A 24,059-nucleotide genomic window follows, 5' to 3' on the forward strand; every position below is an offset into this window, starting at 1 on the left:
CGCCTCACTCATGTAATTAGGCTCCTTAAATTACAACACTTCATCTCTCCACAAGGTCACAATGCTCCCTCTAGTGAAATCGAAACAAGCTGGAAGTTCTTAAACACAAAAGTGGTCTCTTTGGAGAAACTAGTCTGCAAGGCAAGAGTGTGGCACCAAAGTACCTGGCTCATGAAGTACAGGAAGGCCTTGTGCTGACCTGCAGGTTGCTGTTGGTGGTAGTCCTTAAATAAGCCAAGTAGGCATATCTCCTGTTGAAAATGTAGCATTCTGTTGCAGGGCATCATCCATAGAGAACGTTCGTGAAAAGCATTTGCTTAAATAGAAGGATGCAGTGACAGTTTATAAACTCACTCTGCAAACTGAGGCAACTGGGTGTGCCTGTTTGTCTGGGACGAGGATCTTCCATCCATTTTTCCAAAGAGGCTCATGAGTGTTGAAACCATTTCGCCAGTTTCAGCCCCAAGGGTGACAGTGTTAGAAGTGTGACCTGAGCCCTTGTTTAACCTCCCCTCCCCATGGTCTTCTCCTCAGTAACGCAAGGATAACGGCGATGAGCTTGTCACGCTCCTCCTCCACAGTGCCAACCTCCGTAGAAACACAGGCCGCAGAGTACATCTGAATATCATTGGACTAACCCACTAAGTGGGAGGCTAATTGGTGAGACTTTTGTTCCCATATTAGTCCCTGGGCACTATTATGGCTCTTAATGGATCCAATAAATGTTTATTAAATGAATATACCCATAACCCAAATAATTCATAGACTACAACAATTAGATTTTATTTATTTTGGTTCTGGGGGTTTGAATGCAGGGATGGTCTACCACTGAGACATGCCCCCAGCTCTTTTTTATTTTTTATTTTGAGACAGGGTCTTGCTAAAATTGCTTAGGCCTCACTAAGTTGCTGATGCTGGCCTTGAACTTGCAATTCTCCTGCTGCAGCCTCTGGAGCTGCTGGGATTACAGGCGTGCACCACCAACAATTGGTTCAACAATTGGCTCTTTACTCATATTCCAGAACTTTCCTTTTAATGACTGAATTATGCCCCAAATACAACAGAGATTCCAGGTTTCGACTTGATCATATTGATTGGAGCTCACCTGCCAGGCGGGGCTGGAAAACAATACCGGGTAGTTCACTTTATTATTATTATTTTTTCCTCATATCCCTGCCTCCTTCCCGCCCCGTTCCTTCCCACCCCCACGTTCCCTCCTCAAGCCTTTTCTTCCCAACTCCAGCAGGTCCTTTCCTGTGGCTGCTTGGACCTGATCTGAGCCTAGTTCACTTAATTCTTAAAAATCACTTCTATTTTAAAACTTGCTTTTTAAAGGCAAACAAAAGCCCCTAGCTCCTTTTGCTCCTCTTTAATCCCAGTGACTCAGGAGGCTGAGGCAATCTAGCGAGGCCCTAAGCAATTTAGTGAGGCCCTGTCTCAAAAAGTGAGAAGGACTGGGGCTATATCTTAGTGGTAAGGCACCCTGAGTTTAGTCCCCAGAACCAAAAGCAAAAAAGACTTTGAAAAGTCTTTGTTGGATCACTTCCCATTTTAAGCTGATTAACTATCATATTTTTGTCTATTAAATAGAGATATTTGTATTTAGACAATCCCCCCAAAATCTATAAAACCAAAGATTGTTTTTCATTTTTGACAATAATTTCTCCTGCCTTTCTGAACTCATTTTTTGGGTCTACACACCTAATGTAATTTTGTTCTATCTTGTTTTGTCTTGCCTGAATTGAGGTTTTGGCCATCTGTCCGTCTGTCTCTTCAGCTATCTTTTCTCAAAAACTGGGTATCTGAGAATCAATTCTCAAACTTGCTAGAGACTGGAGCGAAAAGGGGATTAAAAAATGCCTTTGGAAACTGAGCTATTGCTAGGTAAAACAGCTTCATTCAAGGCTCACATAAAACTTCCAAATGAGAATCATAAAGTCTATAAAAATACAATATGTTTGGATCTATTAAATGTGTTTTTGGAAGTCATTGATGTATGGAAAACAGTTCAAGGTGGTTTCCCTCATGGGTTTTCAGTAAATGTAAGACAATTTTTTAAAAACATTTTCAGGCTCTTATTTAAAAAAAATTTTTTTTTTTAGTTGTCAATAGATCTTTTATTTTATTTGTTTATATGTGATGCTGAGGATTGAGCTCAGGGCCTCACACATGCCAGGCAAGCGCTCTACCACTGAGTCACAACTCCAGCCCCTCCAGTGTGTTTTGATGAGAACAAACAAACAAACAGAGCATGGGGTTGTGGGAAAGAATGTAAAACCCTCCATACCTTACTCAGATTTTATGAAAAAGTTAAAAAAAAAAACGGAAAAACTCTTGCACTTAACCCGAGGGCAGATGCCCGCCTCTGCCTGGACTACTGACCTCTACTGTCCCTGGAACACGTTTTGCTCCTGTAACCCCTAACTTGCTGCTGGGCGCTGGCATGGGCCTCGCCTCTCCAGCACTCCTTCCTCTCTGCTTCTTGCTAACATCTTTAAGCCTCGGTTTCTACCCCTGGAAAAGAGGGGCAAGTAGGTGAACCTATGTTACAAGGACGGTGAAGTAAAGATTGAAGAGGATTAACTAGGAGATGGCACATGAGAGTTCCAGGGCTCATAGCTACCATGGCCATGTCATTAGCTAAAGCCTAGTTTGCATTTAATTTTAGCCAGGTGTTGCCATAATTAGCTGAGTGAAAGATGAACTGTGTTTTGAAAATAAAGAATGTGTTTGGAGTCTGAGGAGTAGATGGCCCAAACTGAGCCATCTCCACCTCCGGATGTCAGATATTTCAAAGAGAAATGGTGGTTCTCTCAGTGCAGCGGGGAAGGGAGAGAGAAGAGCCCCAATGGCTCTTGGTTGGTTATAATAAAATAATTGCAAATTCCCTTTCCATTCTTTCTCACTGCTTGGCAGCTAGTACTAGGGTCATATCCCACACACTCAAAATTCAGCTCATCTGGTACAATCTGTGTGGTAATAATAATGGTTGCTGGCCTGTGCGATTCTGGGGGTGGAACTAAATCTTGAGGTTATGAAAGAATTTGAGGGATGGAGGTAGCAGGGCTCACCTTTGTGGTGAAGTCAGGGGTCTCTGAAAAGCCAGTGGTCACTCTGACAGACCCACTGGTCACAATACTTTGTTCTGGATCTCGATCAAAGAACACAAGAGGAGACCTAATGAGTTGATCCACAGACCAAACCCACAGGATAAATAAGTTGGAAGGCCAGTTTGTTACTAGATACAGTAAGAGCTGGGCATTCAGGGGCAATGACCACACTTCTTTCTTTGAAGACTCATGCACTAGGCAAGAACACTCAGCTCACCTAGGGGTTGTTTGGAGCCTAATCTGTAAACAGTGGGATTGAGTTGAAGTTTAATGAGGTAGAGGTGGGGCTGGCCAGGCTAGCAGGTTGTCACCGAAGATAGTAGTTTCTCATCTACAGAAATAGAGACCCCGGGCTTTGCTTCAGTAGTCCTGTCCCATCTATAGATATATTTTTGTTGGTTTCCTACGCCAACTTAACAAAGTAGCACAAAACAAATGGCTTAAAACGATAGAATTGTATTATCTCACAGTTCCGTAAGCCAGAAGCCTGAAAGTCAAGGTGTAGGCAGGGCTGCACTTGGTCTGGAACCTGGAGGCGAGAGTTCCTCCTTGTCCCTCCCAGCTTCCGGAGTTCACGGCAGTACCTGTGTGCCTTGGTCTGTGGGTGCATCACTCCGATCTCTGTGAGCACGTGGCTGTTTCTCACTGTGTGTCTGTCTCTCACCTTGTCTTGTAAGATCACAGGTCCTATTGGATTAAGGGTCTACCCTACTCTGGTATGACTTTACTGTATTGTACTACTTACATCTGCAACAACCCTATTTCCAAACAATGTCACATTCTGAAGTAGTGGGGTTAGGACTTCAACATACCTTTGGGGGCCACACAATGCAATCTATAAAAGTATTCTTGGAACTTGTCTTTGAGCTGCATGAGTTTTTGTACTAGGAATTCACTGTGCCATTAAGCATTATGTATTCATTGGTCTTACTCTGATGACATCAAGAAAATGCTGGATTTAGTTTTAGTTGAGAAAGTAATCTTTGATGACTTGTTAGAAGCAGAGACTGATACACAGCTCTGGAGTAACTGCTAGGAGAATGTAAGGAAGGGGATCAGAGATGATTAGGTGCCCAAAAGAAAAATTTTCAAGAAATTTACTGTATTAGTCAGCTTTGCATCTCTGAGACCAAAATACCCAATAAGACCAACTTAGAGGAAGAAAAATTTATTTTGGCTGATGTTTTCAGAGTTTTGGTTCACGTTGGGCTACTCCATTGCTCTGGGCCAAGGTGAGGCAGAACATTGGGCTGTGTCCTTCATGAAGGCCAGGAAGCAGATGGGGAGGGGGAGAAGGGGATGCAAGAAAGATGAACACTTGCAGGGTGCACCCCTCAGTCTCACCTCCTCTAGCCATGTCCCCCTGCCTACAAAGAGCACTCAGTCCACTCAAACTAGGAAGGATGGCTGGGTGTGGTGGCTCCAGAAATCCCAGCCTCTCAAGAGGCCAAGACAGGAGGATTGGGAGTTCAAAGCCAAGCTCAGCACCTTTGTAAGACCCTGTCTCAAAATAAAATGTAAAATGGGCTGGGGATGTGGCTCAGTGCTTAAGTGTGTCTGGGTTCAATCCCTGGCACTCAGAACAAACAAACAAAAAACCCCCACCAAAACAAAACAAAAAACCAAAAAAAAACTAAGAAGGATGAATTAGGTTACAACTGTCATAATCCAATCATCTAACTTCTGAATATTCTTGTATTAATATGGGAGCTTTGAGGGACACCTCATATCCAAACTGTACCACTTATTAACAAACTTTAGGTTATGGATGATAATTGGAAAATTAGTCTTTATAATCTTAAAAAAAAAAAATCTTTGGCTTTTCAGGTCCATCTTATCTATTCCATTCTCTCCCATCCACTTTATTTCCCTCCTTCCCCCATGACCGCCTTTGGTAGGGATGCTACACACATTATTATAATTTTTAAAAATATTTTTTAAGATATCAATGAATCTTTATTTATGCATTTATTTATATGCGGTGCTGAGAATTGAACCTAGAGCCTCACACATGCTAGGCAAGTGCTCTACCACCAAATCACAACCCCAGCCCCCAATATTATAATTTTCTAGATTTAAAAAAAAAATCACAGTGGCTCAGGGGGCTGAGATGGGAGGAAGCCAGTCTCAGGAAAAGTGAGGCCTAAGCAACTCAATGAGACCCTGACCCTAATTAAAATACAAAAAAAAAAAAAAAAAAAAAGGCTGGAATGTGGCTCAGTGGTGGGGTGCTCCTGAGTTCGATATTCCGCATCACTGTTACGGGGTGCAACTTAAGAACAGACCAATCACCACTGAGAAGTCCAAATTTGAGAGTCTTTATTAAACTGGCCGGCTGACTGTCTCACACAATGCCCCCAAAAAATGGCTATTGGGAGAACAGCCCCACCACAGGGTTGTAGGGGTTCTTATACCAAAAATCACATTAATCATAAGTGTCTGTTGCTGTGATTCGAAATTACACATTAACATCATGAGACCATCAACAGAGGGGGGAGTGGATCAAAATGACCCTCACCTAGGTACAAACTAAAGAATAGTTACTAACATCCACACAATCACTGTTCACATGGTACATTGTTTAGGAGCAATAGGAATCATAAGAGCAATTTTTCTTTACCTAGGAATTGTCATTCTGTACTGCTAAACACATCACACTAAGTAACTGATGATGGGTACAGAGGCAGGGTGTTCCCATGGGAGAAGTTTATTTCCTACATAACATGGAGTCTTGGAGCAAAATGCAGTCTGTTTAATCATTTCCCTTAGAGTCTGGCCTGTAACATTCTCATGGAGTCAGATTTGTCGGCCCATCACACCACCACCGTCCAAAAAATTGAGGTATATTTACATATTGTATAAAACAAAATGGTATGTGACTTTGTGCCTTTTTTAAACACAAGGCTTCATAATTTGGCCTCCATTTTATTTTTCTTGGTTAATTTGCTTTTCCTCTCATGTACCATAATCGGCCTTACAGAGCTGTCCCTTATTTTCACGTTCTCTAAAGTGCTGTGTTTTTTAAGGCAAGTTTCTCCTGGACTGGAATGGATTTAGCTGGTATAAAAAGACCTCTTTCAACACCCAGCTGGTTCTTTTAAGTTTCCTCCCAACACTCGTAGAGAATGCAACTCTTTTGAAACACTTTCTGTGGTTCTTTTTTCATGTTCGGTTATCTTAGCACTTGTGCGTTCCTCCTCCAATTCAGAGTTGGGGTGTGGTGTAACTTTCTGCAATCCAAAAGTGTGTACCCCAACGCTGGACATATATAGGTACTCAATAAATGTTTGCCGTCAATAAGTGACAGCATGCATATGTGTATTTCAGAGTTTCACAGTGCGCCCACAGGATTTCATTTAACTCTAACTCCATAAAACAGTAGTTACACCTACGTAGCATTTCTATTTGATGTGTGGAGACTGAGAGGTTTAGCATGTTGCCCCGCGCCACCGAAACGGAACTGGAGTTGGTCTTCTGACTCCAGGTTCCTGGCTCTGGACACGACTCAGCTCCTGCAGGTCTGCGCGACTTGGCGCTGCGACTTGAACCTGGTCCAGGTGCAGAGATGCTCAGGGCCCAGCCCAGCGGGGGACTGCGTCTCCCAGACGGCAGCGGGGCGAAGCCTCAGACGATTGGCTGAGGCCGAGGGCCAATAGCCCTACGAGGTGCGCGTGCAGACCAATCGCGGGCCGGAGGGGGCGGGTCCTCCCGCGCAGGCTGGCGCGAGCGAGTGGCGGGGCTGGAGGAACCTTCTGGCGGGGCTCCGATCCGTGTCCTCCCGCGACCTCGCTGCGGCCCCGCGGGCGCCGAGGACAGCCGGGTGACGCGGAGGCGGCAGGTGCCCGACAGCCGTCGGTATCCGCGCGTGGGTCCCGGGCCTGGCTCGCCCGCTAGCCGGCGTCGCCCGCGGACGTCACCTGTGCCCCGCAGCACAGGTGGACTCGGCGGAGGGGACTCGGCGACATGTGCCCCGCGCTGCAGGACCTGCCGCAACCCGGTAAGGCGGTGACCGGCGCGCCCGCCGCGGCCCGCCCCGGGCGGCCCCTTGTCGCGTGCCGCTGCGCCCACGCCCGCCCGGGGCAGGAGACGGCGCGGCGCGGCGCTGCACGCCGTCCCGGCACGCGCCGTGGCGTAGGCCGCCGCGGGGCTGGCGCGGGGCCGCGGGCGCTCGGGCCGGCCGACTGCGAGCCCCGCGGGCGGGACGGGGCGCGGCGCGCGGCCGTCTAACCCCCCGCCAGCGTGGCTTTCCGCGCCCGCGCGCACTTCCGCGGACTGCAGCGTGGCCCGGGCCGCGACGCGAACCCCTAGCCCAGGGCCAGGCCTGCGCGTCCTCCTCGGTTCTCCTGTTTCTGTTTCCGCAGTCCTGGGCATTGGACCCAGGCCTCCCGGGCCGAGCCACGCCGCGGCCCCTTGCTGAGGCCGGCTTTCGACTTCGGGATCCTCCGGCCTCAACCTCCCCAGTCACTGGGGATATGGGCAGGAGCCACTCCGTCTTCTGCTCCGAAGTTTTTAAAAGGGTTGCGCGTCCGCGACTAGAGGGTCGTAAGGGGTTCCGAATAGACCAGTAGGGCCCCTTCCAGATGCTCAGGGACGGGGAGTGGTCTCCGAAGGGGTCCTGATGTTGCCGGCTCCGGGGTCAACAAGGAGAAGATGCTAGATATGCGCAAGAACAGCTTTAATTTCAGCTTTGTAATGAACGCTGGGTCTCATAATTTGTGGGGTGTGAGGTGTGTGGTAAGAGATGTAGAAGCAGGAGAATTAGTAAGGACAGAGAAGTAACTGTCCTGTGACAGTGAGGATGTTCAGCTCCGGGGGTGAATACTGAGTCAGTAACCCAGAGGGAATCTATCAGAGGGTAGGTGGTGACTTCATTGAGTGTGAGGTCCTGATAAATGGACCTAGTAGAAATGTGCTTGAAACTAGTGGATCTGTGAGAAATACATCACTGGTGCTTTAAAATAAGACCTGTCTCCAGCTGGCACTCCTGTAATCCCAGCAAGTTGGCAGGAGTATTGCAAGTTCAAGGTCAGTCTCAGCAACTTAGTGAGACCCTCAGCAACTAAGCGACACTGACTCAAAAAAAAAAAAAAAAAAAAAAATCAGTAAGAATTGGGTATAGTGGTAAAGTGCCCCTGGGTTCAATCCCAGATACCAAAAACAAAACAGAAAGACCTCTCTGAAAGGGGTATCATAGTTATTTGAATAATCTCTTACTCAGGGCTGTGGGCTTCTTCCTCTCCATTTATTTTAAAAAAAGAAATAGAATTGCCCCCTAAGCAGATTGTAGGTAATAGCAGCAGCAATATGTCTCTGAGTATTTTGAATAGTGAGTAATCCATTTTTTTAAATACAGAAAATGACAGGAAAATTGTCTAGTGGGTCTTGCCCAGTCCCCTGAGGCCATCTTCTGCCATTGAGCACTGTAAAATTGAACCAATCACAGCGTCCATTAAAGTGCTCTGAGCCAGGCCTGTGGGCCTAGAAAAGACCTTTCATGTTTTCCGGCTTCTGTGTATGTTAGGATTCCAGTCAGGTTTTAACTTCCTAGAACCCTTAGTCACTGCTGTGCAGTCTTTTCTTTTTTTCTCCTACTTTATATTTCTTTAATAATACTGAGTATGTATATATATACATACATATATGTATTTATACAATATATACACATATACCATATATTATATATATATATATATATAATATGTGTGGTGTATATGTATATATATTTATTTAGTTTTTTGTAGAGGAACACAGTACCTTTATTTATTTTTATGTGGTGCTGAAGATCAAACGGAGTGCCTCACACAAGCTAGGCAAGCACTCTACCACTTAGCTACAACCCAAGCCCATAATGTTGGGTCTAATAAAACTGTTTAATTGAAGAACTGAGAATTCCTGAAGCTCAAGGTTGGGCCTTAAGGCTAACTGTCTGTGACTTCAGATCATGGTTGTGTCCCCTGGGGCAGGAGTCTGATAGGCTAGCAACTACTTCCTGTGTGAAGATTTCAACCACAGCTTCTAAAGGTTTCTTGGTGCTACTATACATGTTATTTGGAATTCAGTCGATGAATGATTTTTTTAAAAATTTATTTTATTTTTTTGCAGTGCTGGGGATTGAACCCAGGGCTTTGTACTTGCAAGGCAAGTACTCTACCAACTGAGCTATCTCCCCAGCCCCTCGATGAATGATTAATGAAAGAAAGAATGAGTGATTCAGTGAATTCATATCAGCTTAATCCTTCTTGGGCTTATTAAAATCAAAGGGTGAAATAAAGTATTTCAAAAGTGGAATACTGTACAACAAAGCGATGCCCTTGTAGCAAGTAAGTGCAAACCAGGAAATTAGGAATCCAAAAATAAAAGTAAGTATCTTGAGAGGGACTTGTAGGGCAGAAATAAGATAAACATCATTACCCTATGTACATGTATGATTACAGGAATGGTGTGACTCTACATGGTGTATAACCAGAAATGAAAAGGCATACTCTGTAGGTGTACAGTGAATCAAAACGCAATCCGTAAAAATAAAAAAGAAAGCATTGGGTTCATTTGCTTATAGTCAGACAATAAGAATGTTTGTTTCCTTGCTGTTTATCACAGTGGAAGCAGAAGTCCTAAGAAAATCAGGCCTATGTGAGGTCATTGTATCTCTATAGGTGTATTCCTGGCGCTGCAGTGTATTACTTACATTATTAGGGGTTTATTAGTTTATGACTTCATCTTGCCATTCTTTAGGATAGTTCTTAAAGGTGTTCCTATCTGACTTACCCACTTCAGTATCTTATTGGTGCTGTAACCGGTTAATTCCATGTTTTTTTATTCTTTGGAACACTTGCTATAACTCAGAATATGAGCTAAAAAATAAAATATTAATGACAGAAAAAAAGAAATCCTGTAAAATACATTGGCTAGATTATAAAATACTGTGTGATCTCTTTGGCTCACTAGCCAAGAATCTTTCTTGGGACTCTGCTCTACGGTAGTGGTCTGTATCCACATACATATATACATACATACATTAAACATAAAAATATTTCTGAGATAGTGTTAGAACCAATCAGTTAAGTGGGAAAACTGCAAAACTATACATTCCTATCTTTACTGTGAAAGGAATTTGGAAGAATCTGTTCTGTTTAGGACCTGACCGGTCCTAAAATGTACAGAATGTTCTAGACCTAATTGCAGATAAATTATTACTTTGTTTTGGTGTTGTTTCTTCATGGAAGAGTAACATTCCAATGAATGCTCATTGTGCCAAGGGAAAGTTGGCCAGGGGCCTTAAGAACTTAAAAGAAGGTTAGAAACTGGTGAGTTAGAATGGAAATTAGAAACCAGTGAAAGATAACCTCCCACTGGAGAAGCTGAGCTTGGAATATTGAAGGACAAGAACAGTGGACAATTAGATCAACAACTCAGGAGGAGGACTTGTTTTCTCTAAGTGGGAAATCTTATATCCCTAAAGGAAAAATAAGCTTGTGGTTAATGTAGAAGCCTGTTGCTGTTGAGACAGGAATGGCATATTTTCAGGTTTAGAAATGAGCATTAACCTGGCAGAAAGAAGCCAATACTCAGTGAAGACAATTAAGTGACAATGATTTCAAAACACTTCAACCTATACTATATCCAGTTGAATTCCTTTCTTAAAACAATATAGCTGGATTCACTCTGAAATGAGACCCTGTGAGTTTAAGTGGAGACTATTTCACCTCTGAAATGGGATCAGCCTGCTTTCCTCTTTTTTTTTCATTTTTTTTATTATTGTAAACAAATGGGATACATGTTGTTTCTCTGTACATGGAGTCAAGGCATACCATTTGTGTAATCATAAATTTACATAGGGTAATGTTGTTTGATTCATTCTGTTATTTTTTCCCTCCCCCCCACCCCTCCCACCCCTCTTCCCTCTATACAGTCCTTCCTTCCTCCATTCTTGCCCCCCTCCCTAACCCTAACTCTAACCCTAACCCTAACACTAACCCCTCCCACCCCCCATTATGTGTCATCATCCACTTATCAGAGAGATCATTCGACCTTTGGTTTTTTGAGATTGGCTTATCTCACTTAGCATGATATTCTCCAGTTTCATTCATTTGCCTGCAAATGCCCTAATTTTATCTTTCTTTATGGCTGAGTAATATTCCATTGTATATATATACCACAGTTTCTTTATCCATTCATCAGTTGAAGGGCATCTAGGTTGGTTCCACAATCTGGCTATGGTGAATTGAGCGGCTATGAACATTGATGTGGCTGTATCTCTGTAGTATGCTGATTTTAAGTCCTTTGGGTATAGGCCAAGGAGTGGGATAGCTGGGTCAAATGGTGGTTCCATTCCAAGTTTTCTAAGGAATCTCCCCACTGCTTTCCAGAGTGGCTGCACTAATTTGCAGGCTCACCAGCAATATATGAGTGTACCTTTTTCCCTACATCCTCGCCAACACCTATTGTTGCTTGTATTCTTGATAATCGCCATTCTAATTGGGGTGAGATGAAATCTTAGTGTAGTTTTGATTTGCATTTCTCTTATTACTAGAGATGTTGAACATTTTTTCATATGTTTGTTGATTGCTTGTACATCTTCTTCTGTGAAGTGTTTGTTCATTTCCTTAGCCCATTTGTTGATTGGGTTATTTGTATTCTTGGTGTAGATTTTTTTGAGTTCTTTATATATTCTGGAAATTAGTGCTCTATCTGAAGTATGAGAGGCAAAGATATTCTCCCACTCTGTAGGCTCTCTCTTCGCATTGCTGATAGTTTCCTTTGCTGAGAGAAAGCTATTTAGTTTGAATCTATCCCAGTTATTGATTCTTGCTTTTATTTCTTGTGCTATGGGAGTCCCGTTGAGGAAGTCTGTTCCTAAGCCAACATGTTGAATATCTGGACCTACTTTTTCTTCTATAATCTGCAGGGTCTCTGGTCTGATTCCGAGGTCCTTAATCCATTTTGAGTTGAGTTTCGTGCTCGGTAAGAGATATGGGTTTAGTTTCTCTCACCACTGGACAGATCTTTCAAACAAAAATTGAACAAAGAAACCATAGATCTCAATAACACAATCAATAATTTAGACTTAACGGACATTTATAGAATATACCATCCAACAAAGAGCAAATACACTTTCTTCTCAGCAGCACATGGATCCTTCTCTAAAATAGACCATATATTATGTCACAAAGCTAATGTTAGCAAATACAAGAAGATAGAGACACTACCATGTATTCTATCAGATCATAATGGGTTGAAATTAGAAATAAATGGAAGAGTAAAAAACAGAAACTACTCCAACACCTGGAGATTAAACAATATGCTATTATATGATGAATGGATAACAGAAGATATCAGGAAGGAAATTAAAAAATTCTTAGAGGTAAATGAGAACAAAGAAACATATCAAAATCTTTGGGACACTCTGAAAGCAGTACTTAGAGGAAGATTTATTTCATGGAGCGCATTCAATAAAAGAAGAAAAAAATCAACAAATAAATGATCTAATACTATAGTTCAAAGCCCTAGAAAAAGAGCAGACCACTACCAAAAGTAGAAGACAGGAAGTAGTTAAAATCAGAGCTGAAATCAACAAAATCGAAACAAAAGAAACAATAGAAAAAAAATAAACAAAATTGATAAAGTCTTAGCCACACTAACAAAGAGAAGAAGAGAGAAAACCCAAATTACTAAAATTCAGAATGAACAAGGAAATATCACAACAGACAAGACTGAAATACAAAACATAATTAGAAGCTATTTTGAAAATCTGTACTCCAAAAAATAGAAAATTTCAAACACATCAACAAGTTTTAGAGACATATGAATTGACTAAAATGAATGAGGAGGACATACACAATTTAAATAGACCAGTTTCAAGCAGTGAAATAGAAGAAGTCATCAAAAGCCTACCAACAAAGAAAAGTCTAGGACCAGATGGATTCTCAGCCGAGTTCTACAAAACCTTTAAAGAAGAGCTCATTCCAGTACTTCTCAAAGTATTCCATGAAATAGAAGAGGAGGGAACCCTCCCAAACTCATTCTATGAAGCCAATATCACCCTGATACCTAAACCAGACAGAGACACGTCGAGAAAAGAAAATTTCAGACCAATATCCTTAGTGAACATCGACGCAAAAATTCTCAACAAAATTTTAGCAAATCCCATACAAAAAACATATTAAAAGGATAGTGCACCACGATCAAGTGGGTTTCATCCCAGGGATGCAAGGTTGGTTCAACATCAGGAAATCAATAAATATAATTCACCATATCAACAGACTTAAAGTCAAGAATCACATGATTATTTCAATAGATGCAGAAAAAGCATTTGATAAAATACAGCACCCCTTCATGCTCAAAACACTAGAAAAAATTGGGGTAGTGGGAACATTCCTTAACATTGTAAAGGCCATCTATGCTAAGCCCATGGCTAATATCATTCTAAATGGTGAAAAACTGAAAGCATTCTCCCTAAAAACTGGAACAAGGCAGGGCTGCCCTCTTTCACCACTTCTATTCAACATTGTCCTTGCTTTCCTCTTGATTCGGTGCTTCACCTAATGCTGCGGAGTTACGAGTGCATCTTTTTTGAGCTACACACACTTCTCCCTATTGTGGAGTAAAACTACCCTAAATTCTTTCTCCACATCTTTTGTTCCTTTTAGTCTTTATTTTTACTTCTTATTTATTTTTGTGGTACTGGGGATTGAATCCAGTGAGGCTTTACCACATCATCCTTAGCCCTTTTAAAGGTTTTTATTTTGAGGGACTGGAATTGTAGCTCATTGGTATAGCACTTGCCTAGCACAGGTGAGGCATTAGGTCCGATCCCCAGCACCATATAACAATAAATAAAATAAAGGTGTTGTGCCCATCTACCACCACCAGAGCAACAAAAATTAAAAAGTTTTTTTTATTTTGAAACAGGATCTTGCTAATTTCCTGAGGCTGGGCTCGACCTTGGGATCCCCCTGCCTCAGCCTCCCAAATTGCTGGGATTATAGGTGTGTACCACCATACCTGGCTTATCTTTCCTCCTCTTCCTTCTTCTTCTTCTCTCTTTATTTTTTTTTTCCTTAAATTGTGCCTCTTTTTTTTTTAGTTGTCGATGGACCTTTATTTTATTTATTTATATGTGGTACCGAGAATCAAACCTAGTGCCTCACACATGTAGGCAAGCGCTCTATCATTGAGCCACAGCCCAGCCCTTATCTTTCATTCTTTAAAGTCAGATTTTACTTTCTTTAAAGGAGGTATGAAGAACACACTGCAGGATGAGATTGAAGCCATTCTGCGGGAGAGGATTATGGTGCTAGATGGCGGCATGGGGACCATGATCCAGCGGTACAAGCTAAGTGAAGAAAAGTTCCAAGGTCAAGAATTTAAAGAACATGCCAAGCCACTAAAAGGCAACAATGACATTTTAAGTATAACTCAACCTGATGTCATTTACCAAATCCATAAGGTAATTTTTCCAGGTTCTTATGCATTCATTCAAGCTGTTTCATGCCAAGGTCAACGCTGCTGTGTGCTCTGGAGAATATAGAAGAAAGGTGATTTATTCAGAAAGCTTGTGTTGGATACCAAATAAAAGTCGTATACTGTGTTGAGTATTTGGGATAAGCAGATGAGAAGTAGTTGGGTTTTATGCTTTTGAGGCAAACTCCAGTGAAAAACCCTAAAATTCTGGACAAATTAAGGGTTCACTACCTTATTTACTAATGTCACTGCCATAGCTCTTATGAAGAAATCCCAAAAGATGGCGTCTTAGTTGATTTGGGTGCTATGACAAGTTAGACTGGGTGACTTAAACAACGGTATTCGTTTTTTCACAGTTCTTGGGATTGAGCTGCCAACGGGTTGGGTGCCGCGCCCTCTTCCCGGTTCGTGGATAACCATCTTCTCATTGTGTCCTCATATGGTGGACAGCAGAAAGAGAAAGCAAAGTCTTGTGTCTTACAAGGGCAGCTATGTTGCAAATATTGCTGTACCCCTAAGAGTCACCTGTTAAATCTTAATGGCCAGTGTGATGGTGTTAAGAGGTGCCCTTGTAAGAGAGGCCAAAGGGAACTTGTTCCTCCTCCTGCCATGTGAGGGCAGAGTGAGATGTTCTCTGTGAACCAGGAAGCAGGTCCTCATTCACCTCTTCTAGTTTATTTTTCATCTAGTTTTCTAGTGGGTCAGTGACTCTGGAAGCTGAGGCAGGAGGATTGCAGGGCCAAGGCTAGCTTTAGCAACTTGAGGCCCTCAGTAACTTAGCAAGACCTGTCTCAAAATAAGATATGAAAATGGACTGGGGTAATAGCTGGAAGGATAGTACCCCAGGGTTTGAACCCTGATACCAAAAAATAAAAAACAACAACAATATTTTGTCTAGTTTTTTTATGCATGGATTTTTGAAAATTAAGTTGAATTTTATTGCTGTATATTATTTTATAATTTGTAGTTTTTACTTACATACCATTAACATGAAATATTCTGAAACACGGCTTTATAATTTCATCATAATCTGTTCTTTGCATATATTATTAATTAATTAATCTCTTATTCCTAGGCATTAAGGTTGTTTTTAATTTTTCTTTGTTAAAAAATTGTTTTAATTCATTCTTATAAAACAAAACCCAATGATAAGAATAAATTTCCATCAACTACTCCACATAGCTATTTTTCCCCCGGAGATGACCACTCTTAGTTGGTCTCTGTCTTTCCAGATCCTTTTATCATAATTTATATATTTATTTATGTATTATGAGTAGAAGCTGGTAGTATGTGTGTTTGTTTTTATAGTATCATTTTTATGTATCTTTCTGTTTTCTTTCTTTCTTTTTTTTTTTGGTAGTGGGGCTTGAACTAAAGGGAATTTTACCACTGAGCTACATCTGTAGCCCTTTTTATTTTGAGAGTTTCTTCATAAGTTGCTTAGGGCCTCAGCTAAGTTGCTGAGACTGACCTCAAATCTGTGATCTTCCTGCCTCAGCCTCCCAAGTTGCTGGGGTTAAATGTGTGTGCCACCACACCTAGCTTTATTTTGTTTTTCTACTGAACAATATTTTGAAAGATCTTCATATGTAGGATATGTAGATTTAAAAAAATTTTTTTTAGGCTATCACATGGCATGTAATAAAATAAAATATGATTTATTTAGCTGTCTCCCTGTTGACAGTATTTAGATATTTGTGACTTATTGTTGTTAAATAATTGTGTTTATATTGGTTTTCCTTGCCCAGGTTTTCTGCAAACATTGTTCATCAGCTTCGGAAGGATTGAAATAAGGATTTCCTTATTGTTGGAAAATCAAGGTGGTTGAGAGATTCCAGGGCATTAGATTGAGATTGAAATGGTATCCAAAGAGTGAATGGGTTTCAAACAGGGAGAATAAACTGTAGGGTACCAGACTCCTCAGGGTTCCAGTAAGGGTGCAGGTCTGGGCCAGAGTGAATAGGAGATGTGGACTGAAAAAAAGAGACAGAATTTGAGATCTCACTGATGGTGCAGTTAACTAGGGATCAGGGTGTGCTGAAGCAGGGAGAAAGTAAGGGATCAGAATCAGCGTTTGTTGAGTGCCCAAGATGTGCCAGACACGTGAAGTGTTACCTTGTATTATACAGCCATACTGATTGAAGAAGAGAGTTATAGTACTTTGTGATGAGGAGACTGGAACTGAGAGTTGAAGGAACTTGACTGAATTTACGTAACTTTAGTGTGTTAACTTTATCTGAATTTAAGTTCTGTGCTTAAACACATGCCTTTCTGTGAAATCTTCTTATCTTCTTGCATCTCTAGTTTTTGACACAATGCCTTATTCTTGGTTAAGTGGTCAAAAGGTGGTTGGCAGAGATGATGATGAAAGGATGTGTTTATTGTTGGGGAACAGGGGTTCTGAACTGAGAATTGATATGATTGTGTTGTTGCAGGAATACTTGCTGGCTGGAGCAGATATCATTGAAACAAATACTTTTAGCAGCACCAGTATTGCCCAGGCTGACTATGGGCTTGAACACTTGGTAAGAATTCTACTTTTCCTCTTGTCTAAGGTGCTTATGAGCTTTTGCTGTGTTGGTCATTGTTAGTAAGAAAACTGCTTGAAGCCGCGGAGTCAAGCTAATGGCTTGTTTATGTTGTTTGTGGTGAGACATGGAAAATAGTTCGAATCTCTTCTGCTTATGAGCAAAGCAACTCATTCATTTTCCAACTGGCTTCTTTTATGGACAGGTAATAATCAAATAAAAATGATGCTTGTTATACAATGTCTGTCATAATCATTGCTTGCACACACAGATAATATGTAAATAAATGGTCATGACTACATTCCAGTAAAACTTTATTTACAAAAATAGGGCCTAGATTTGCCCCATGAGCCATAGTTTGCCAACCACACTTACAATATTGTGTTTTCTTAGTTAGCTGATGTGGGCATCCAAGGCACATAGGGTCTTAATGTTGAAAGAGATCATGAAGGTTGTAAATCCACATACCTGTGTTCTGGTATGTGGAAGGGCTCTTGGAGAACTTGCAGCCCACAGTATGTGTGTGTATATGCTTATTTCCTTGTAAGATGTTCCATGGTCCTTTATCAAATTCTTAAGAGGTTAATAATCTGCGGAGAGTTTAGAACCGTTCATTCAACCATTTTACAGTGAAGGAAATCAGGACCAGGGAAAGTTGCTGTGGGACTGCTGGGCCAGGCAGTACAGCTAGTCCTAGAACCTAGGTCTAAGCCTGTGTTTTCCCCATTACTGTGTTTTTCTTAATTTGCAGAATATTTAACTATACCAGGTTATTCTGTGACATGCCAGGTGTCAGTGGTCCTTTTTATCAACTGGTTTGTGGTTTGGGAGATGCTCCTTTTAGAAGTTCCCAAGGACTTGCCATTCCCTGCTGCCTTTTGAGGCTGGGGTAACTGATGGAACTTCTCAGCTAAATTTTCCCTCAGATCTCAGATTAATTCGCTCTGCATTTATTTTCTGAATACAACTGGGTATTAGATGACTATGTAGATGCCTTACTTACTGCATGGAGGAAAAGCAGGACAAACTAATGTCAGCGGTTGATATGCTAGGCCTACCGGATGAACAAGTGCTCTGCAGGCGTGGCCAGAAAAGCTGCTGAAGAGATAACTCTGCAGACAGGTAAGGGATGCTCTCTTTTCTTTCTTTCTTTCTATTTATTTATTTATTTATTTAATTAATTTTGGTACTGAGGATTGAACTTAGGGGCACTCGACCACTGAGCCACATCCCCAGCCCTATTTTTTTGTATTTTATGTAGAGACAGGGTCTCACTGAGTTACTTAGTGCCTTGATGTTGCTGGGGATGGCTTTGAACTGGTGATCCTCCTACCTCAGCCTCCCGAGCCACTGGGATTACAGGCGTGCAATGCTTTGCTTGGCCAGAGGCAGGGTTATGAAACAGTTGTTACAGCAACATTAAATGTGCTTCAGACTTGAATTTCAGGTTTTATAATGGTAGTTTTTTTTTTTTTTTTTTTTTTTTTTTGGGGTGTCAAACCCAGGGCCTTGTGCTTGCAAGACAAGCACTCTACTGACTAAGCTATCTCCCCAGCCCCTATAATTGTAGTTTTGACTTAGTATTTCCCTTCCATGAAAAGCCTGCAAGTCTAAATAGCTTTTTCTCAGCAAAGGAAACTATCAGCAATGCGAAGAGAGAGCCTACAGAGTGGGAGAATATCTTTGCCTCTCATACTTCAGATAGAGCACTAATTTCCAGAATATATAAAGAACTCAAAAAAATCTACACCAAGAATACAAATAACCCAATCAACAAATGGGCTAAGGAAATGAACAGATACTTCACAGAAGAAGATGTACAAGCAATCAACAGATATATGAAAAAATGTTCAACATCTTTAGTAATAAGAGAAATGCAAATCAAAACTACCCTAAGATTTCATCTCACCCCAATTAGAATGGCGATTATCAAGAACACAAGCAACAATAGGTGTTGGCGAGGATGTAGGGAAAAAGGTACACTCATACATTGCTGGTGAGTCTGCAAATTAGTGCAGCAACTCTGGAAAGCAGTGTGGAGATTCCTTAGAAAACTTGGAATGAGCCTACCATTTGACCCAGTTATCCCACTCCTCGGCCTATACCCAAAGGACTTAAAATCAGCACACTACAGAGATACAGCCACATCAATGTTCATAGCGGCTCAATTCACAATAGCCAGACTATGGAACCAACCTAGATGCCCTTCAATTGATGAATAGATAAAGAAACTGTGATATATATATATATATATATATATATATATATATATATATATGTACAATGGAATATTACTCAGCTATAAAGAATAATAAAATTATGGCATTTGCAGGCAAATGGATGAAATTGGAGAATATCATGTTAAGTGAGATAAGCCAATCTCAAAAATCCAAAAGAGGAATGATCTCACTGATAAGTGGATGACACTTAATGGGGGGTGGGAGTGGGACAAGAATGGAGGAAGGAGGGACTGTATAGAGGGAAAAGAGAGGTGGGAGGGGTGGGGGGGAAGGAAAAAAATAATGGAATGAATCAAACATCATTATTCTATGTAAATTTATGAATATGCAAATGGTGTGCTGTTACTCCATGTACAAACAGAAACAACATGTATCCCATTTGTTTACAATGAAAATAAATTAAAAAAAAAAAAAGAGCCTGCAATTCAGTAGTAGAGAGCATTTCAAGTTAAGATCAGGATCTTCAAGGTTTTTTTTTTTTAAATATGTTTTTAACAAATATTTTTAATAAATAAAGGTCGTTTATTTTTAATAAATAAAGGTTGTTTATTTATATGCAGTGCTGAGAATCAAACCCATTGCTTTACAAATCAAGCACTTTCCTATTGACCTATATCTCTAGCCCCCTCTTCAGGGTTTCTTAAGAATGGGGAGGGAATTTGTTCAAACATAGCTGAGGTGGTAGAAAAGGATTACTTATAGAAAGATTTTGAGGTCACGTGTGAGAATTTAGTTTTTTGGATTGACTTGGTGATAATGTTTACATAACCCCTATGGTCCATGATTTCCCTGGGGAAGTCTGGGACAGCCCCCATAAGCAAGCATGTATTAGCAGAATCTGTGAAGCAGTGCACTAAAAGGCAAAAAGGACTATAAATAGCCTTTTATTATTTCAGTAGAAAGTGAATTTTGTTGTCAAATTAGTTAAGAAAAAAATTGGGGCTTTGAGAGTCTTTTGGATTTTGAGTTGTGGACAAAGCCCTGTGTTCTAGGAAAAGTCTTATAGCTTATTGGTTCACAATAAAAAAAGATTGAGCTGGTTAGAGATTTTATTATTGTTTTTCTTTTCCCAAAGGAATCAAGAGGTTTGTGGCAGGAGCTTTGGGTCCGACTAATAAGACACTCTCTGTGTCTCCATCTGTGGAAAGACCAGATTTTAGGAACATCAGTGAGTATTTATGACATATAATCAGGGACCTTGGGAAACTACCCCAATGCTTCAGTAATCTATGCATCTTTAAAGTGGGGCCGGTAACAGGATTTACTTTAGGGATATTGTGACTTTATCTATGAGAAGGGCTTACAGCAGTGCCTGAAATACAGTAGATGTCTAAATAGAAAGTTAACTGCTCTTATTGTTTGAGCTTGCTTTCAGATATATATGATGATTTGTTAATTCTTTATCATCTGTTGAAACAAAACCCATTGTAATAAAGCTTAAAGTGAAAAATTGAGCACATCTGGATACCAGCTCTCGGTATATTACAAAAGACCCAGTGTATTGCCATTTAAATTAGTAATCCAAACTACCTAAATGTACTAGTATTATAAACATTATAAACTAGTATATATAAAAGTACTTTATTCAGATTTGACCTTAAACTCAAGAATATTGGTCAGTTTATAAGCATCAAACTACAAAAACCAAAAAGAATTAAACTTTCAAAACTGAATACTAATAATACCACGTATGGTAATGCATTTTGTGTAGATGACAGTTTCATACAACTGTAGTTTGTAGGTTTTTGGTTATAGAACTTTGCATGTTGTGATACTACACTGTGTGTATGTGATTGATGGTCTCTCTGGTCTGGACATGACAGTGGGGAGCTAACCTTCCTGTACTGTAGAACGTCTGGGATGTTGGCTAGTAGTAAAGCATCCCTGGGTTCAATACCCAGTACCAGAAAAAAAAAAAAAAGTTTGTTGTTTTTAACGGATGCATTATAAGCCAGCAGTAGTTCAGTGTACCTGCCCTGAACTCATCTTACCTGAGTGCCATTCAGAGGATGTTGATAGCTGATGTGATGGGTGTGACTTGTTTTTTGCAGCATTTGATGAGCTTGTTGAAGCATACCAAGAGCAGGCCAAAGGACTTCTGGATGGTGGGGTTGATATCTTACTAATTGAAACTATTTTTGATACTGCCAATGCCAAGGTGAGTGAGGGTAGAAAAAGGGACAAGGGGTATGATCAATCTCCTAGTGTAATAAGAAGATAATAATGGCTATTGCCAAAGTTATCTAAGTTTCCTATATTTGCTTCATTTTATTGTTGAATATTTTAAACCGAGACCAGTAAAATAAGTAAATTTCAAAAGAATGGTCTTTTTAGCATTTAAAAATGTTTCTCTCAGCCAGGTATGGTGGCACATGCCTGTAATCCCAGGCACTCAGTAGGCTTAAGCAGGAGGATTGAGTCCAAAACCAGCCTCAGCAACTTAGTGAGACCCTTTAAAAAAAAAAGGGGGGGGGGGTGTTTACTCAGTGGTTAAGTAAGCACCCCGGGGTTCAATCCCTGGTATGATAAAAAAAGAAAGAAAGAAAAATGGTCCCCTCCTTAAGTACTTTACAGTTTTATCAAGTCCTAATTGTCAGATCCATGTTTCTTGGAGCTGTACTACTAAAATTAGGTGATTATGGAATAATTTGAATTACAAGTGTCCTCTGTCCTGTTACAGAATTTATAGTGTACCCATTCCTAATATTACCAATATGAGGAATAATTTTAACAAACTACATCTGAACCTGAACTCACTAATTGCTTACTCATCTGTCAGTCATGTAGCAGTTATTGTAGCCAACCTCATCAGGCGCTGTGAGGTTTATAGGAGCTACAGCCCAGATAATGGCCCATGGGCTTATGTCGTCAGTACTGTTTTGTCTTGCCAGTGAATCAATCCATAGTTGAACCATAATTTAAACTCAAGAGTTAGTCAGTTCTTCTTATAGCCATAATGATAGTAGCTTAATACCGCTAATAGTAGTTTCATCACCTACTATTAATCTTACTGGGGAACTTTGTGATTTTTATCATCTTTCTCATGATCTAATATTACAGTTGCCCTACTCGGACTAAATATATTAATTGTAGCCCTATACTCACTACACATTAATTAAAACTCAACAAGGGAAATTTACAAATCACACTTGCAATATTATTCTATCATTTATGTGAGAAAATACATTACTATTTATGCATATTCTCCCACTTATCCTCATATTAATCCTATAATCATTTTAGGACCTCTGTACTGTAAATATAATTTAAATAAAATATTAGCTTGTGAATCTAATGATAAAAGATTAAAATTCTTATTTATTGATAATGCAAGGACTGCTAATTCATGCTCTCCATGTTTTTTTTTTTTTTTTTTTGGTACCAGGGATTGAACCTAGGGGTGCTTAACCACTGAACCACACCCCAGCCTTTTTTATTCTTTATTTTTATGTGTGTGTGTGTGTGTGTGTGTGTGTTTAGTTGTAGGTGGACACAATACCTTTATTTTATTTATTTATATGTGGTGCTGGGGATTGAACCCAATGCCTCACACGTGCTAGTTGAGTGCTCTACCACAGAGCACAGCCCCAGCCCCTTATTCTTTATTATGAAGAGAGTCTCACTGCTTAAGTTGCTGAGGCTGGTTTTGAACTTGCGATCTTCCTGCTTTTGTCTCAAGCTGTTGGGATTACAGGTGTGTGTCACTGTACACAGCATGACCTCTGTGTGTAAAAACATGGCTACCTTAACTTTGGTAGGATCAATTTATAAAGAGAAAAAGGTTTATTTTGGCTAATAGTTTTGGAGGTTCCAGTTTAAGATTGGGTAGATTGCCTTGGGTACTCTGGTAGGTGTGCCGGAAGGCAATGATTAGAGTGTGCGCTGCTCACCTCAGGGCCTAGAAGCAGAAGAGAAGGAGGAAGGGGCTGGATTCCACAATTCTCTTTAAGGATGGGCTCCCAGTAAACTAAGGATGTCCTAAAGGTTCCACCACCTCCTAATAGCACCACCTTGGGGACCAAGCCTTGATACATAGACCTTCGCCATCCAAACTACAGGACCTACTCTACCTCACTTTTTAGAGGTGCTGGAGTTGAACCAAGGGCCTTGCACATGCTAGGCAAGCACTCTACCACTGACTTACATCCTGCCCTCCTACCTCACTTTCAACACATCACTTTTTAATTTATTTATCTTTTTGGTACCATGATTAAACCCAGGGATGCTCAACCACTGAGCCGCATCTCCATCCCTTTTTCTTCTTTGAGACAGGGTCTTGCTAAGTTGCTGAAGGCCTTGCTGTGTTGCTGAGGCTGGTCTTGAACTTGTCATCCTCCTGTCTCAGCCTCCAAAGTTGCTGGGATTATAGATGTGTGCTACTGTGCCTGCCAGCACATCACTTTATTTTTCCACATTTTTTTTGGTGCATTATAGTTGTATACATCGATGAGATTTGTTGTTACATATTTGTACGTTCACATAATATAAGAATTTTCTATTACTCCCCAATATTACTCCCCAGTACACCCCTGCCCCTTCTACCCTTTGGTCCCTTTCCTTTACTGACCTTTGTTTGAGTTTTAGGAGATACACCTCTGCCTTTCTTTTCCTCTTTCCTCTGTAGCTTCTGTGTATGAAAGAAAACATTCTACCCTTAACCTTCTGAGTTTGACATATTTTGCTCAACATGATGGTCTCTAGTTCCATCCATTTTCCTGTAA

At 40.8% G+C, this 24,059-nt stretch overlaps 1 protein-coding gene across 2 annotated transcripts in view; it reads left to right on the forward strand.

Moving 5' to 3' along the window:
* The first annotated feature begins 7,060 nt into the window (after nt 1-7,060).
* MTR (5-methyltetrahydrofolate-homocysteine methyltransferase) overlaps nt 7,061-24,059 on the forward strand; it is a 93,949-nt gene continuing 76,950 nt past the window's right edge. The window contains exons 1-6 of one of the 2 annotated variants that reach the window (XM_079107035.1): nt 7,061-7,107; nt 14,342-14,556; nt 17,006-17,095; nt 18,151-18,220; nt 20,414-20,506; nt 21,390-21,496. In XM_079107035.1, the coding sequence (XP_078963161.1) occupies nt 7,074-7,107; nt 14,342-14,556; nt 17,006-17,095; nt 18,151-18,220; nt 20,414-20,506; nt 21,390-21,496 (609 nt within the window). In that variant the 5' untranslated portion in view covers nt 7,061-7,073. Of the gene's footprint in view, nt 7,108-13,376; nt 14,096-14,341; nt 14,557-17,005; nt 17,096-18,150; nt 18,221-20,413; nt 20,507-21,389; nt 21,497-24,059 lie in introns of those variants that run through there. The other variant, XM_079107036.1, reaches the window with a different exon arrangement.

The sequence above is a fragment of the Sciurus vulgaris genome, assembly GCF_902686455.1.
Source record: "Sciurus vulgaris genome assembly, chromosome: 12".
NCBI lineage: Eukaryota > Metazoa > Chordata > Mammalia > Rodentia > Sciuridae > Sciurus > Sciurus vulgaris.